Source organism: Leopardus geoffroyi, chromosome A1, assembly GCF_018350155.1.
Source record: "Leopardus geoffroyi isolate Oge1 chromosome A1, O.geoffroyi_Oge1_pat1.0, whole genome shotgun sequence".
In the NCBI taxonomy this organism is placed as follows: domain Eukaryota; kingdom Metazoa; phylum Chordata; class Mammalia; order Carnivora; family Felidae; genus Leopardus; species Leopardus geoffroyi.
This window is the reverse complement of record NC_059326.1, coordinates 5,897,218-5,915,266: the sequence shown is the minus strand read 5'-3', so window position 1 is coordinate 5,915,266 and position 18,049 is coordinate 5,897,218. Positions and strand designations below refer to the sequence as shown.

The 18,049-nt window shown below is 38.4% G+C and overlaps 1 protein-coding gene across 7 annotated transcripts in view; it reads left to right on the top strand.

The window, feature by feature from the left end:
- LOC123588772 (phospholipid-transporting ATPase IB-like) overlaps positions 1-18,049 on the top strand; it is a 213,065-nt gene that overhangs the window by 72,872 nt on the left and 122,144 nt on the right. For all 7 annotated transcript variants that reach the window (XR_006708109.1, XM_045460446.1, XM_045460364.1 and 4 more), the window contains 9 exons: positions 2,850-2,938; positions 3,195-3,236; positions 4,023-4,098; positions 5,605-5,710; positions 6,311-6,393; positions 7,608-7,657; positions 9,955-10,024; positions 13,427-13,511; positions 15,260-15,399. Coding sequence is in view for 6 of the 7 variants with exons in the window: in XM_045460446.1 (XP_045316402.1) it covers positions 2,850-2,938; positions 3,195-3,236; positions 4,023-4,098; positions 5,605-5,710; positions 6,311-6,393; positions 7,608-7,657; positions 9,955-10,024; positions 13,427-13,511; positions 15,260-15,399 (741 nt within the window). In the remaining variant the exon portion in view is untranslated. The remainder of the gene's footprint in view (positions 1-2,849; positions 2,939-3,194; positions 3,237-4,022; positions 4,099-5,604; positions 5,711-6,310; positions 6,394-7,607; positions 7,658-9,954; positions 10,025-13,426; positions 13,512-15,259; positions 15,400-18,049) is intronic.

Sequence of the window (18,049 nt, the reverse complement as noted above, 5' to 3'; positions counted from 1 at the left end):
TAAGTCTAGTTAACATCTGTCACTATACATAGTTACAGAGTTCTGGTGATGAGAACTTTTAAGATCTATCTTCCTGGCAGCTTCTGAACATGCAGTATGGTAGTATTAACTACAATCACCGTGTTTTCCACGACATCCTGAGGATTCATTTATTTTCTAACTGGAAGTTTGTACCTTTTGACCCCCTTCACCCATTTTGCTCACTGCTCATTTTGCTCACTCCTTGCCTCTGACAACCACCAATCTGTTCTCTGTAGCGAGTTTAGTTATTTTTCTTGTTCAGATTGCACAAGTAAGTGAATCCTGTGGCATTTGTCTTTCTTTGTCTGACTTATTTCACACAACATAATGCCCTCAGAGTCCTTTCATGTGCAAACAGCCAGACTTCCTTCTTTTTATGGCTCAATTGTGTGTGTGTGTGTGTGTGTGTGTGTATAATTATTACTGTATTACATATACACTACATTTTCTTTGGTCCATTCATTCATTGACAGGTTGTTTTATCTTGCTATTGTAGATAATGCTGCCATGAGCATAGGGGTATATCTGTCTTTTTGACTTAGTGTTTTCATTTTCTTCAAATAAATACCCAGAAGCAAAATTGCTGGGTCATATGGTAGTTCTGTTTTTAATTTTTTGATGAGCTTCCATGCTGTTTTCCATAGTGGTTGCCCCAATTTCCACTCCCACCTACAGTGCACAAGAGTCCCCTTTTCTCTACATCCTTGCCAACACTTATTGTCTTTTGGTAATAACTGTTCTAATGGGTGTGAAGTGATATCTCATTATGGTTTTGATTTGCATTTCCCTGATGATTAGTGGTGCTGAACATCTTTTTATGGGTCTGTTGGCCATTTGTATGTCTTCTTTGGAAAAACATCTATTGAGATCCTCTCCTCATTTTTAAAATTGGATTATTATTTTGCTGTTGAGTTGCATGAGTTCTTTATATATTTTAGACATTAACCCCCTTCATCAAATATATTATTTGCAAATATTTTCTCCTGTTCATTGTGTTACCTTTTCATTTTGCTGATGATTTCTTTTGCTGTGCAGAAGCTTTTTAATTTGATGTAGTCCCACTTATTTATTTTTGCTTTTGCTGCCTTGGTTCTTAGTGTCAAATCCAAAAAATCATCACCAAGACTGATGTCAGAGAACTTACTACCTATGTTTTCTTCTAGGAGTTTTATGGTTTTAGGTCTTGTGTTCAAGTATTTAGTCCATTTTGAGTTAATTTTGTACATGGTATAAGAAAGTGGTCCAGCTGCATTCTGTTGCATGTGGTTGTCAAGTTTATTGGTGAGATTGTCATTTATTTATTGAACACCATTTATTGAAGAGACTGTCCTTTCCCTATTGCACACTTTTGTCTCCTGTGTTGTAAATTAATTGACCATATGTTCATTGGTTATTTCTGAGCTCTTTTTTTTCCATTCCATTGACCTACGTGTCTGTTTTTATGCAAATCCCATACTGTTTGGATTTCTATAACTTTGTAATACAGTTTGAAATCAGGAAGCATGATACCTCCTTTGTTCTTTCTCAAGATTGCCTTGGTTATTTGGGGTTGTGGTTGCATACACATTTTAGGATTATTGTTCTAAATCTGTGAAAAATGCCACTGGAATCTTGATAGGGATTACATTGAATCTGTAGTTGGTTTGGGTAGTATGGACATTTTAACAATGTTAATTTCTCCAATGCATGAGTGTGGAATATCTTCCTATTTGTGTTTTCTTCAGTTTCTTTGATCACGGGTTTTTTGCCTCTTTGATTAGATTTATTCCTAGGTATTTTATTCTTTTTGATGCAATTGTAAATGGAATTGTTAATGTTTCTAACAGTCATTATTAATGTATAGAAATTCAACAGGTTTCTGTATGTTGAATTTGTAACCTGCAGCTTTACTGAATCCATTCATTCTAAGGAGTTTTTGGTGTGGTCTTCTGCAAATAGTGACAGTTTTACTTTTTCCTTTTTAATTTAGGTGCCTTTTATTTTGCTTGCCTAATTGTTCTGGCCAGGATTTCCAATGCTGTGTCGAATAAAGTGGTGAGAGTGGGCACCCTTTCTTGTTTCTGATCTCAGAGGAAAAGCTTTCAGCTTCTCACCATTGACCATTGGTGTTAACTTCAGGCTTATCATATTGACCTTTATTATGTTGAAGTTTGTTCCCTTTAACCCCTACTTCATTGAGAGTTTTTATCATAAATGGATGTTGAATTTTGTCAAATGCTTTTTCTGCATCTCCTGAGATGGTTGTATTACTTTTATCCTTTATTTTATTGATGTGGTATATCACATTGATTGATTTTTTAAACTATTCTTGTGTCACTGGAATAAATTCCACTTGATGATGTTGTGTAATCTTTTCAATGTACTGTTGAATTTGATTTGCTAATATTTTGTTGAGTATTTTTGCATCTATGTTCATCAGGGATATTGGCCTGTAAATTTTTTCTATAATGTCTTTATCTGGTTTTGGGGTGTGTGTGTGTGTGTGTGTGTGTGTGTCTATATCTTTCTATCTATATATACACTTAATGTTTTCTAGAGACCTTTGATGAGATTTCTTGTGGCAAGAAAAAGAACTTGGAGTTTTGATTTTCTTAGGTTTGATGGCTTGAAATTTACTTTGCATATTAACATAAAATTTCACCTGCGGTATAAAACAAAGAGAACCTCTGAAAGAAGTATAAATATTAAAGGCAGAATTCTTGTAGGCTGAACTTCTTTTTACTAAAAGTTCAAATATTTTGAGGATTTAAAGAAAAGAACTTAAATTTGTCTTTGCTCTTAATTTTTATATTTATGTTGTTTATCATGTTTGTTTTTTCTTTCTTTAGGTAAAATATTTATTTTCTGATAAAACAGGAACACTCACTTGCAATATTATGACATTGAAGAAGTGTACCATTGCAGGTATAATTTATGGGTAAGTGGCTTTTTTTTTTTGCCATACTCTGTTGAAAATTCTCATTTTTTAAACAAATTAATAAGTCTTTATTTACTTCAAAACTTAAATGAATTTCTAATAACATAGCTATATCTGAATGAGACTGAAACTTAAATGAAAACTGGCAGTTGTTAAAAAATATGGTTTATATCTGCTTTTTTTTTATGTGTTTTTTAAAGAATTCCTGAAGTTTTTTTATATTTATAGCCTTATAACCTCCCTCGTTTTCCCTCAGAAATCTGTCAAACAGAAGTGATACCGTTTTGGACAACCTAAGGTAACTAGACAACATTCTTTTCTACTTTGCCCATGTTCCTTTTCCCCTGTAATGGGCTTTTTATCAGTACTGGAGTTCTGATATATGGTAACACAGCTATCCCTTGTCCAGATCTCCAAAGGCGGTTCCCAGAAATCTCCCCTGGATGGATCTTTCCCATGTGATATTCAAAGAACCCAGAATCCAGACTTTGGTTTATTGATTTTATGGTTACTCTGTCTTAAACTCTGTATAATTACATGGTTTTCAACACAGATTTAGGCATTTTCTAATGCCATTTTGCAACTTGAGGGCTGAGAGGATGTATAATTTGACAGAACCTTAAATATTTACTATACAGCTCACCCTTGAACAACACAGGGGTTGGGGTGCTGACCCTCTCCAGGCAGTTGAAAATCCGTGTATAGCTTTTAACTCCCCAATTAACTACTCAGAGACTATTGTTGGACCAGAAGCCTTACCGATAATGTAAACAATCGATTACCACATATTTTGTACATGTATTATAGATTGTACTCTTAAAGTAAAGCTAGAGAAAAGGAAGTGTTAACTAAGAAAATTACAAGGAAGACAAAATACATTTACCATATTGTACAAGAAAAATCTGTGTTCAGTGGACCCGCACAGTCTGTGTTGTTCAAGCGTCCCCTGTAATTCTGTAGACTTCATAGTGTAACTTCCTGAAATCAGAAGATGGGGCTGCGTGTTCACTTTAGGTCCATTTGATCCCTGACTGGCTCTGTCAGGAACTTTTAATTACAGTAAATCTTCTCTGTTCTTCCTCAGTGCATCACCGTCTGCCATCACAGAATCCGGTGGATTTAATGACCCAGCATTGTTGCAGAACTTTGAGAATGGCCACGTAAGTCTGCTGTTTTCACTCCATGTCAACACGGTAATGCTACATAACTTTAAAACATATATATGGTTTATTAAAAGGTATAGTTTTCTGAGCCAGGAAAGAGAGGGTCTTGAAATTTTTTTGATATTAATATAGTGAACAGCGGATTCCATACTGATGTTATGAGGGCAGTGCCAAACTAACTGGTGTGAATGAATCCAAACATCACTCAGGAACATTTTACTGTGTAGCAATCTGTGTAAGAAAATCTCTGAATGCTTTTAAGTGCTTTGGTTCTATTGTATTTTACCAATAACTTCACTTACCAATTTCAAAATACTGATCTACTTTATTTGAAATCTTGGTCTTCTCAAAAATAAAAGTGGTCTTTTATTTTTATTTAATTTTTATTTTTAAGTGTATTTATTTTTGAAAGAGGGAGAGAGAGAGAGAGAGCACAAGCAGAGTCAGAGAGAGAGGGCAACAGAGAATCACAAGCAGGCTCTGCACTGTCAGCACGGAGCCCCATGTGGGGCTTGAACTCACAAATCGTGAGATCATGACCTGAGAGGAAATCAAGAGTTGGACGCTTGACTGACTGAGCCACCCAGGTGCCCCACCCATCAAAACTAAAAGTGATCTTTTTTTTTTTTTTTTTCAACGTTTATTCATTTTTGGGACAGAGAGAGACAGAGCATGAACGGGGGAGGGGCAGAGAGAGAGGGAGACACAGAATCGGAAACAGGCTCCAGGCTCTGAGCCATCAGCCCAGAGCCTGACGCGGGGCTCGATCTCACGGACCGCGAGATCGTGACCTGGCTGTAGTCGGACGCCTAACCGACTGCGCCACCCAGGCGCCCCAAAAGTGATCTTTTAAAACATGAATCTTTATGTGTTCTTCCTTTGCTTCAAAACCTTCAGAGGACTGGCACACCACTTAAGATAAAATCCTAGCTCGTCACTGTGGCTTTCTCTCCCACCTGATTCTGTGTCATTATTCCCCTTGCTCAAGACGCTGGAGTCACACAAACTTGAAGCTCGCAAACCTATGAATCTGTCTCCTGCCTCGGAGCCTCTGAAAGTGCTGTCCATCCCCTTTGTCTAGCCTGTGCCACGGTCACGTGTCACAGTCACACAGCTAACTAACTTTTCCTTTTAGGTCTTAGTTTAGATATTATGTCCTCCAATTTCTCCCCCCAGATCACCTACCTAAAATACGCCCCTTCTTGCTCTGTGACGACCCCTACTTATTTCCTCCGGCTTTGAGAAAACCTGTTTCCCCCGGGGAGGAGAGAAGCTCCAAGAGGGTAGGGTCATCTTGTTCCCTGAGGTCTCCCCGGCCCTGCACCGTCTGCCTTGGTAGCCACTCTGCAAACACATTCCGAGTGCCTGATGCGGTTTGCAGTCAGCGCTTGGCTCTCTGTGTCCCTGCGGTGAAAACCGCAGTTGTTGCTACTTGCAGACTGTATCTAACTCTTGTGCCACTGGTGTTGGAAGAGACTCACTGGCTCTGTGCCTTTTTTGTAGCCCACGAAAGATTACATAAAGGAGTTTCTCACCCTGCTATGTGTGTGTCACACGGTTGTTCCTGAGAGAGACGGAGGCAATACAACCTACCAGGCTTCCTCCCCAGGTGGGTGTCTGTCTCGTGCTCCTGGGGCACCCGGTGGGTGATGAGCCCCAAGAAGAGGTGGTGCCGTCACTGATCCCGACTGCCCCTGCGTCGCTCCTTCTCAGGCGTCCTTATGGATCAGGGCTATTGATGGTACCGTGCGGTTTTGAGCCACGCTGCAGCGCTGGGGATCCTGCTCCCCCCACCCCCAAAGACTGCCCTAAGGACGTTGGTGGAGACGGCTCTTTGAGCTAGGGCTCGGTGGAACATTTAGTCATAATCAGTTACAAGGCAGGAGTAAGGTTAAGGCGCTGCGGCATTTTGTGGCGATTCTATCAATGGCTTGTCGAACAAAAACCGTAATAAGTACTAAGAAAGGAATTTAGGCCGGTAAATAGATCTCAGCCTCACTGAAAGGGGTCTATTTAAGCAGATTTCCTCTTTCATGAATGCTATCTGGTAGTTAGATAAGTGCATTTGGAGCCAAAAAAAAAAAAAAAAAAAAGCCAAGTTAAAAAATGTCATGGTATTTTAGCGCTGTAGAATAGAAATCTGTATCAAATTAAATTCAGTGTTAATATCTTCATTCAGTCTCCATTAATACAGACTTTTTGTTGGTAGATGAAGCAGCTTTAGTGAAAGGAATGAAGAAACTTGGCTTTGTTTTTACTACAAGAACGCCATCCTCTGTCACCATAAATGCTGTGAGTAGCATCTTACATTCTCATGATTCACGTGCCCCTTCCAGAGAGACGCAGAAGACTAGTGGAGTCTGGGAGCCCTGGGATCACAGTGCCTGGGATGCCCACCTGGACCCACACCTTCCCAGCCATCTGTCTCAAGTGTGTTCCTTCTGTGTCTACCCCAGTTTCCCTATCGTGCGTGTCACAGGGTTCTTATGAGGACTAAATGAGTTAATGTATGAAAAATAACCGGAATTAGTGAGAAAGCATAGAGAAAGTGAACTATTCCAAAGAGTCAGAATCATCAGATCTTCAAGAAATACACTGCTTTTTTTCTATGGAAAATTGAAATGTTTCCAACTATTTTTTTGTGAGTTGTTATTATGTTGATGTGTTCATTTTATTTATTCATATATATAATATATATATTATTTATAAATATATATATAATATATATATATATATATGTACGATATATATATATATTTTGTCTCGATGACCACTTACCACAAGCCTTTAATATCATGGGGAAGGACTGATGCAATGCAAACATGATGCTCACCTCACTAATTTTTTTTCTAGTAATAATGCAGTGGTTAGGGATATTTACTAGACATTCAGCCCTTGGCAGAATGGACTGAATGATTCATCCTTATACCCAGAGTACATGCCACATGGACCACTCTCTAATTATTTGAAATTCTGCACTGCCTTCTTGGTGCACTGATCATGGCTACAGGAAGTCAAGAAGCTGTAACTGGAAAAATTTAGAAAAGAATTCAAATTTTACTGATACAAAATTTTATAGCATGCCGTCTCTTTCCATGCTTATCTCTTCAAATTATCTAAGGATTAAGGATTTCGTTTGAACTGCGTGACTTTATGACGGGACTTACTTGTTTTTCCATTTCTGTCTGTTGATGGTCTCCACGTCCCCTTGCAACATGAGAGTGTTTATAAACTGTTTCTCGTGGTGCTGACTTTATACTGAAAAGAGGTGTTTCAGCCTTAAGTCTGCACTCTGAGAAGCATTTTTCTAACTATTCCCCAGTTTGCAAACAATGTTCTCGCCAGAAGAGGGCGCCATCATTTCATCAAGTTTGTAAGGAAATTTCTGTTTTGAAAAAGATGTGTAGTTGTCTGGTAAAACTTGTTTCCGACTGGGACAGTGAGCGGTTTTGCAAGATGAGTACTTTTTTCCTCAGGTAAGAATATGTTGTCTTACCTTCCTATAGATGGGAGAAAACTTCACATTTGAAATTCTTAACATCCTGGAGTTTTCTAGGTAAGCTACCTTTTCGTTTTGTTCATGTATTCTCCAGGGCTCTTTCCATGACTCCTCAGTTAGGATTTGGAAATGTAAATCAAAGCTTTAATGCAGAATCATGAAATTCTGGTCAGCTTCCATCGAGCCTTAAATGTGAGCCTGGTGCTCACTTCTTTAGGCCTCATTAGGCCAAATCCCCTTTTGTAGCTGAGAGGGGTTCCCACACCTCTCCTTCTCAGCTCCCGTCAGAGTCAGACTTGAGATTTCACATCCGGGTTATTACTTATTGACTGTGTCGCCAACTAGACTCGGGATCCCAGGAACGTATGAGTCATTGTCTGGATTCAGTAAGTGCTCAATAAATACTTGATGAATAGATGAATATTGGGCATTATTTTTACAAATAAACCCAAAATGATTTCTTTAAACATAGACAGTGAAGTAACTCCTTTTTTTTTTTTACCCCCAAAGGAGACAACGTGCATCTGCATTGTCTTCTCTTCTCTTAGATTTCAGAGGGCCTTCTGGTCCAGCCACTGTGGCCTGGTCCCCATAGCCTATTGTGAGGACATTGGTGATGATTTTATTTTCATTGCACTGTTTTAAAGATTCACAGAGTCTCAGTCTCTTAGACCATCTGAGCACTTCTAATGTGGAATCTGAAAAATTAGAAAGAGAAATGCTAGAAAATTAGGAAAGGAATAATTCGTTCTTCCCAAAGCCAGGTGATTTTAAAAATCTTTTTAAAAATATAATTTATTGTCAAATTGGCTTCCATGCAACACCCAGTACTCATTCCAACAGGCGCCCTCCTCAATGCCCATCCCCCATTTTCCCCTTCCCCCCAGCCCCCCTCAGTTTGTTCTCTGTATTTAAGAGTCTCTCGTGGTTTGCCTCCCTCCCTCTCTGTTTGTAACTATTTCTCCCCCTTCCTTTCCCCCATGGACTTCTGTTAAGTTTCACAAGATCCACATATGAGTAAGACTTATTGGCCAATGACATGCTTTAAAAAAAGCTTTGAACCTCAGAAAAGTTGTTGTTACCAACTTGTCTCTTGAGGACAGCTTCTTCTAAAAACCGTATTACAAGAAAATGTATCTCACTGTTGCTTCTAGCTCTCCCTTTACTTCATATCTGACTGTCACTACTACTAGAACACTCGTTTCCTGCCCTTGAAGTACGAGCTCCTAGCTGGGTGACACTGGAAAGACTCAGTTGCCTTTAGTGGCATTCTGACAGCTAGGCAGTTAAAGCAATTGCTGGCCCCTGTCCCTATTGAGATGCTTCCTAGCTCAAGTGTTCAGGTGTGGGGCTACTCACTGGGACCCTCCCCCCCCTTGGACTGTGCAACACATAGCATTGTAGGATATGATGAATATCTGAGAAGATGCTGATTTGCAGGTAGTTTGTTTGAGTCTCTTGAAAAGTTGTTGTAAGCCATGGAGAGCCATCCAAGGTTAAGGTTAGGGAATGACAAGATGAGGAAAAAGGGAAAAAAAAAAAAAGATTTTGGCCAGTTTACTTTGGCAGGGTGTGGGATAAGGAGGAGAGGGGAGATCTTCAAGCCTATTTGGGCTGCTAACTCAGAAATGAAAGCCATGAGTTTAAGTTCTGTCTATAATCATAAAAAAACAAAAAGGAAAAAAAATCCAGAGGACTTTGAGACAGAACTATACAGAAAAGTAACTGGCATCTCTCAAGCCAGCAGTTGAACATCTCTGTGCAGCAGAGTGGGGACAGGAGGGTCTACTTGGCAGAGATGTTGTGAGGCCTGAAAAATACACAACCAGGGAAGCTTTCCTCTTTCCTCATCAGTTCGTAAGTGATTATGTTATATATGCTATATGTATATATAATTTATGTCTTATATGTGTAATGCATGATAAGTGTATGTTACATTATATATGTATTACATAATACATAATAGTAATAATATAAAACACAATATATGTTATACATATTACACTATGTAATTAACATGTAAATATATATATATATATATATGTATATGTATATATATTTGTGCTAATAAATTTCCATGGAAGAAAAGGATAGTAACTGAGAAACAGTAGTAGTAGAAGGTGGAGATTTAGATTAGAATCTCAGTTTAAAGAAACAGGTAAAGAAAAAAGAAATGGAGGCTGGCAAGAAACATGTTGGCCTTTTCACTAATGGTCAGCGGAGGACTCTGAGAATTCTTTTAACTTGGATTTTGTGTGTGTGTGTGTGTGTGTGTGTGTGTGTGTGTGTGTGTGTGTGTTAGCACCATGTACTGAGGAACATGGAAACCAATAATGCATTTCATATTGTCTTAGTAATAGAAAAAGGATGTCTGTAATTGTCCGAACTCCTACAGGAAAGCTCCGGCTGTACTGCAAAGGGGCTGTAAGTATCATGATTCATCATTCGTATTAATGCCTTCCCTCTGTTTCAACAACTTGCAGGAAGCCTTTTACAACTTTGCAATTATTTTTCAATGTTACTTTGAATCTGCTGTTACCATTGGTCGTTGCCAGCATCAGCCAAGGCTGAAAAGTCCTTTCTAGGTAGCCCCAAAGCTTCCCCAAGACTCAAGTCATTGAAATTTATGGTGATCCACACCAGGATGTTTATTAAGCTTTAATGTCAGTGAAAAATTTGTTGTCACTCAATTGGTCTGTTGAGAACTAATGAGTAGATTGTTGATGCTAAGAGTTTAGAGCAGGAATTTTGATCCCCATTTCAAGCCCAAAGTGCTTGGATTTGGTGAATCTCAGGAAATGGCTTTGCCTCTGTAAATCTTTTTTTTTTTTTAAGCACGTATATATCTGTTCACAGCCATATGTACTTAAAAGAAAAACAGCTTACAGGGCGCCTGGGTGGCTCAGTTGGTTGAGCGTCTGACTTCGGCTCAGGTCATGATCTCACGGTCCGTGAGTTCGAGCCCTGCGTCGGGCTCTGTGCGGACAGCTTGGAGCCTGGAGCTGCTTCCGATTCTGTGTCTCCCTCTCTCTCTGCCCCTCCCCTGCTCATGCTCTGTCTCTCTGTCTCAAAAATAAATAAAACATTAAAAAAATTTAAAAAGAAAAGAAAGAAAAACAGCTTTATTGCGGTAAAATAAACTGCACATTATTTAAAGTGTATAATTTGATACGTTTTGATACCAGTCTGCTTTCTGTCAACTACAGATTCGTTTGCATTTATTACATTTTATATAAAGTCATATAGGATATATGACTTATTGTGTAGCTTCTTTAACTCATAATTATTCCATTTTTACTTACTTATTTTCTTCCAAGATTTTGTTTAAATTCTAGTTAGTTAACATAGAATGTAGTATTGGTTTTAGGAGTAGAATTTAGTGACTCATCACTTACATACAACACCCAGTGCTCATCCCAACAGGTGCCCTCCTTAAGGCCCCTCCCCCATTTAGCCCATCCCCCACCCACCTCCCTCCATCAACCCTCACTTTGTTCTCTATTGTCAAGAGTTTCTTGTGGTTTGTTTCCCGCTCTTCTCTTTTCCCCTTCCTTCCCATATGTTCATCTGTTTCGTCTCTTAAATTCCACATATGAGTGAAATCATATGGTGGGCTAGCTAGTTATTGGTTTTGATATTCCTGAAGAAAGTGCTTCCAGATTTGATTTTTCTTCAATGTTTCTCTGTTTCCTATTTCATTAACTTCTACTCTTTATTATTCCTATTATTTTGCCTACTTGTGGCTTCATTTGCTCCTCTTTTTCTAGTTTCTTTATTTTTTATTTTAAAGACAGAGAGAGAGTGTGAGCAAGGGAAAGATGCAGAGGGAGAGAGAGAGAGAGAGGAAAAGAGAGAGAGAGAGAGAGAGGAAAAGAGAGAGAGAGAGAGGGAGAGAGAGAGAGAGAATCTTAAGCAGGCTCCACGCTTAGTGCAGAGCCCAATGTGGGGCTCAATTCCACCACCCTGGGGTCATGACCTGAGCCAACATCAAGAGCTGGATGCTTAACTGACTGAGCCACCCAAACACCTCAGTCTTTTTATAGTTTCTTAAGGCAGAACTTGATTTGAGAACTTTCTTTCTTTTTTAATACAAATGTTTAGTCCTATACATTTCCTAATTATTGCTTTAGCAGAATGTCACAAATTTTGATGTGCTGCATTTTCATTTTCATTCATTCAAAATATTCTAAGTTTTGTTATGATGTCTTCTTTGACTCATGGGTTCTTTTTAAGTATGTGTTTTTAAATATTTGGGCATTTTCTAGAGCTATTCTTTTAATTGATTTATAACATAATTCCGTTTTAGTAGAGAACATACTCTATATAACTTGAATCCTTTATTTTATTGGAACTTGTTTTATGGTTCATATTGTGACCTATCAAATGTTAAATGTTTTGTATGCACATACAGTGCATTCTGTTGTTGTGGGATAAAGTAGTTTTATAACTATTAAGTTGGTTGATACTGTCATCCAAATCTTTTATATCCTCGATGACTCTGTCTACTTGTTCTATCAGTGATTGAAAGGGGGATATTAAAATCCCCAAATATCATTATGTCTGAATGGGAATGGTGATTTTTCATCTTCAGGTTCTCTTAGCTTTTCCTTCATTGCATTTGCTTCTATTAGTTTAAGCTTCCTTTTGAAGCTATGTCATTAGGTGTATAAACATTCAGGATTGCCAATTCCTCTTGATGAAATTGACCCTTTTGTCAGTGCAAAATGATTTTCCTTATTCCTGGCAATTTTCTTCACTCTGAATTCTCTCTTGTCTGGTTATAACATAGCCATCGCAGGCTTCTTTTGATTAGTGTTGCTAAGGTATATTTTTTTCTTTCTTTTTAGCCCATTTGTGTCTTCGTACTTAAAGTACGATTCTTCCAGGAAGCATGTAGTTGGTTATTTTTTGTTTGTTTGTTTGTTTGTTTTATCTTTAATCCATCCTGGAATTCTCTGCCTTTTAACTGGATATTAAACCATTTACATGTGCTTACTGATACAGCTAGGTTTAAACACATCATTTTGCCATTTATTTTCTATTTGTTCCAGTTCTTTTTTCATTTATGACAAGAATTACTTCAGTAGTTTTTTATTCCTATATCTCTCCTTTTTAAAATTTGATTAGTTGTTTTAGGTCTTAGAGTGGGCATCTTTAATTTATTCCATTCTGTCGTGGAGTGATTATATACCTTACAATTCTGTGCTTCCGTCTGTTTCCACCCAATCTTTGTGCTCTTGTCAGACATTTTAATTTTATAAACGTTATAAACTTCACAGTGTATTGTTATTAATTTTGCTCAAGCAATTATCCTTGTTAAAATAAATAAGAAAAATACTGTGTGTGACACACACTCATGTCATTATCATTTTCAGTGCTCTTCAGACTCATGTTTCTATTTGCTATAATCTCCTCTCTGACAGATTCCCTTTACCATATCTTATAGCATGCATCTGTTGGCAATAAGTTTTTTCAGCCTGTTTATGTCTGAAAAATATTTTTTTTTCATCTTTATTTTCTCTCACCTTCATTTTGAAATAAATTTTTGTGGAATATAGGATTCCAGGTTGACAATTTTTTTCTTTCAGTTCTTTAAAGATCGTGCTTTACTGGCTTATCACTTGCATTGTCTCAGTGAAAAGTCTGTTACCTCTGTTCCTCTGTATGTAATGTATCCTCTTTGGAATTGTGCCTTCCCTGGGACTGCTTGAGTTCCTCACATCTATTGTATATGACAATAAAATTATAATGCAGTATTTAGAATTTGGACTGTCAGGCTTAGATAAGATGTTAGTCACAGGAACTTTTTTTTTTTTTTTTTAATAGGATACAGTGATTTATGAGAGACTTTCAGATGACTCTCTCTTTGTGAAGGAGACATTAACCCATCTGGAATATTTTGCCAAAGAAGGTAAGTGAAAATTGTTTAGAATGATGTTTCCTTTTGAAATGCTCTTCTTAAATATTGAAATTATAAACTGAATGTATGTCATTGATGCTTGGCTGGCAAGGGGAGCTCATTCATATATGTGACTTTGTAATGCCTTCTGTTTGCTTAGAAGTAAATGGTTCTTCACATAAACCCTGTTGAGACATTATTTTTCCTTCTTCCTCTCTCCATGTGTTTTATGCTTATGAGCAAACACTAAAAAGTATGTTTCTACTGTGAAGTTCTTCCTTTATTCCAAAAGCAGTGTCTACAAAGACATCTATTATCTGTTTCTGTTTGTTGTACTAGGAACTTGGCCCATAGTAGAGAAAAAGTTACCTATTTTGTGCATATAACTCAGAAAGCAGACACAGTCAATGTTTTCCTGCCATTCTCTTATTATCCTTCTGATTTTGACTTATCACCCATCTCTTAAGAAATAAAATTTCAGGGGGCGCCTGGGTGGCTCAGTTGGCTGAGTGGCTGACTTTGGTTCAGGTCGCGATCTCACAGCTTGTGAGTTCGAGCTCCTCAGGCTCTGTGCTGACAGCTTCAAGCCCAGAGCCTGCTTCGAGTTCTGTGGCTCCCTCTCTCTCTGCCCCTCCCTGCTGCTCACGCTTTGTCTCTTTCTCTCTCTCTCAAAAATAAATAAACACTTAAAACTTTTCTTAATTAAAAAGAAAACTTCATGAGTGAGTTTTGAATAAGAACGACACTAAAAAGTTTATAGAAGTTTTGAAAAAGCAAGGTATCATATCATGTAAGAGTAAAGCTAATAATACCTGGAAGCTGTATCCCCCTTTATCCTTTTAGTTTATAAGCTTCTGCTTCCCACAGCCATGTGTTTTGCCTAAAAGTGTTGGTATTTTGCAAGGTTGCACTTTGGGCCTTTTACTGCCATCTTAAAATAGATGTGAGCTGTAGGCAGGTTACAACAGGTAGAAGCATATAGGAACTGTATTGTAATGGAACTCAAAACAATATAACAACTTCTTTAGCTTATCTGTAATGAGTTCATTTCTAGGGGATCCCCAACTATTTGAATGCTTTTCAGGGGTTAGCCTAAAATATTAGAGTAAAATATGATTTCTAATTTTTTTCCCAGTAAGTCTTTACAAAATGGGATTTAAATTCATGTTCTGTTACTTTAACAATTGTTTGACTTACTTGGAAATTGAAAAACTAAGCCTCGTTCATTTTTTCCTTCCTTCAATAAACAGATATTGAGTATTTATTAAGTGCCGTGCGCTGTTGTGAGCTCCCAGGACAGAAGTGAGCAAAACATAGACAGCTCATGCCCTGAGGGAATTGGCCAATAATAGATAATGTCAGGGGGGTGATAAGTGCCATGGAGAAAATTTAAGCAGGATAGGGGAACAGAGTGTGATGGTTGCGCTCTCTGCAGGCTGAGTTAGGCAGAAACTGAAGAAAGGGAAGGAGAACCATGTGGCTTTCCAGGGGAAAAGATTCCAGGACGAGGGCAGAGGAAGTGCAAGTTTTGGGAGGTAAGAGGACCAGCAGGAAGTAAGAGGACCAGTAAGAAAGCAATGAAGAGGGGAGGAGATAAGATCAATCAGTAAGGTAGCCAGGGACAGATCAGGGAGGGCCATGTGAAGGACTTCACATTCCCGTGACCTCTAAAACACTTTTGGATTTGTTTTCAAATTCTCTACTTCTCCCTGATCACTGACTGACGGCTTGATCAGGTTGTATTCCATTCTTTCTTACAGGACTGAGAACTCTCTGCATTGCCTATACAGATTTAACGGAGAAACAATATCAACAGTGGTTGATGGAGTATAAAAAAGCAAGCACAGTTATACAGGACAGAAGGCAGAGTTTGGAAGAATGTTACGATCATATCGAAAAGGTAACATACCCCACGTGTATGCTACAGGCCAAGTTAAAGTTTTGAAAACATGCACTCATCGATGTTTTCATGTTTTGATGTAATTTTAAAAACTCAGTTAAATTGTGTTTTTTTTTCTTCAGAAGTATACATTGTGTACTGCAAATTCATAAGATATATCTTGTAAAATATTAAAAATATTTTTCTTTTCCAAATCATACCCTAATTACTTCAATCTTGTTATCCCTTTTTTTTTTTTGAATAACCTTTCCCATTCCAAAAGAAATACATGTTTTTCACAGAAAAATAAGCTGGAATAGTAAATAACCATCATCTGTAATGTTGGGCTAATGACTAAGTTCTAGTGTATAATCTTCCAGTCTCTTTCTTCATATATGCGTGGTGTTCCATTGTAGGTATTTAATTCACATATACAAATTTTTTCCTATAAAAATTAAAAGTAAAAATCTACCCCCCCCCCCGCCCTGCCGCCAAAAAAAAAATCTCCATCGAATTTTCCCCATGAAAATACTGCTTGAATCATGAAACTTTTCACTTTGCAATAAATTGGGAATATTTTTTCCATATCACTGAATATTCTTCTGTTATTTTCTTAGATCAGTCCATGGTATTTCATTACATGGATGAGTATAATTTTATTGTGCTCTTCTCTGGTGGTTACTGTTCCAGGGGATCTCTTGCACCCTGGACTGTTGAGTGTCACTCGAGGGTCATTGTGAATTTGCTTGTTGTGGCCTCAGGGATCTTGTGGCTCCTGGGTCCATTCTTATCTTAGTTTCTTGACTTGGGTTCTTCTGTCATTTGGTTCCATGAACTCTGCATTTTATTCCTGCAGGAGCACAGCCAAAGCAGATTTAGACTCGGGGGTTTTCTTGACATCATTGGGTCTATGTTTTTGTTTTTAAGTTGTGTGTTGGAAGATTAGGAACCTAACCTAGCTTCACACCAACTACGTGAATGTGCTGCAGTAACCCTCACAGGTGATTACTCCGCATCTGTTGATGCAGCACAGCAAGGAGACTGATTTATGTAACCCTCCTCTTCCTTATGTTCCCGGCAAGTTGTCTGTTGCTCCCACACACCGGGAAGAAATCTGGGCAGTTGAAATTGGCCTCTGGCCCTTGAAAGACTGTACAAATATTACTATGCAATTATTTTTCAATCAAACCGATGTATTTTATATTTTAGTTTTAGTTTTAGTCTGGAAGTCATAAGTGGGAAAAGAGTAAGGAATTCATAGGATAAGAAAAAGAACAGGTAAGTTTGCCTTTCCCAGGTTATGTGAGATGGGTGGCAAGGTCAGGGAGTGCGGTGGCCTCAAGCTGACTGGTTTCTTCATGTTATTAGATGAATCATCAGCTGAGTGCTGGTCTCCAGCATGTACACAGTGCCTGGCAAACAGGCAGTGTTTATTTTTTAATTTTATTTATTTATTTTGATTATTCAAAAAAAATTTTTTTAATGTCTATTTATTATTGAGAGACCAGGAGAGACAGAGCATGAGCAGGGGAGGGGTAGAGAGAGGGGGAGACATAGAATCCGAGGCAGGCTCCAGACTCCGAGCTGTCAGCACAGAGCCCGACGCGGGGCATTAACTCACAAACTGCAAGATCATGACCTGAGCCGAAGTCGGTCACTCAACCAACTGAGCCACCAGGGCGCCCCCATTTTGATTATTTTTAATATAACTTCTTGTCAAATTGGTTTCCACACAACACCCAGTGCTCATCCTAACAGGTGTCCTCCTCAATGCCCATCACCCACCCTCCCCTCCCCCGCAACCCCCATCAACCCTCAGTTTGTTCTCAGTATTTAAGAGTCTCTTATGGTTTGCCTCTTTCTCTCTTTTTTCCCCCTTCTCCTCCCCCATGGTCTTCTGTTAAGTTTCTCAAGATCCACATATGAGTGAAACATATGGTATCTGTCTTTCTCTGCCTGACTCATTTCACTTAGCATAACACTCTCCAGTCCATCCACATTGCTACAAAAGGCCATATTTCATTCTTTCTCATTGCCGCGTAGTATTCCATTGTGTACATAAACCACATCTTCTTTATCCATTTGTCAGTTGATAGACATTTAGGCTCTTTCCATAATTTGGCTATTGTTGAAAGTGCTGCTATAAACATTGGGGTACACGTGCCCCTATGCATCAGTACTCCTGTATCCCTTGGGTAAATTCCTAGCAGTGCTATTTCTGGGTCTTAGGGTAGTTCTGTTTTTAATTTTTTGAGGAACCTCCACACTGTCTTCCCGAGTGGCTGTACCAGTCTGCATTCCCACCAACAGTGCAAGAGGGTTCCCATTTCTCCACATCCTCTCCAGCATCTATAGTCTCTTGATTTGTTCATTTTAGCCACTCTGGCGTGAGGTGGTATCTCAGTGTGGTTTTGATTTGTATTTCCCTGATGAGGAATGACGTTGTGCATCTTTTCATGTGGCATCTGGATGTCTTCTTTGGAAAAGTGTCTATTCATGTTTTCTGCCCATTTCTTCATTGGATTATTTGTTTTTTGGGTGTGGAGTTTGGCGAGTTCTTTACAGATTTTGGATACTAGCCCTTTGTCTGATATGTCATTTGCAAATATCTTTTCCATTCCATCGGTTGCCTTTTAGTTTTGTTGATTGTTCCCTTTGCAGTGCAGAAGCT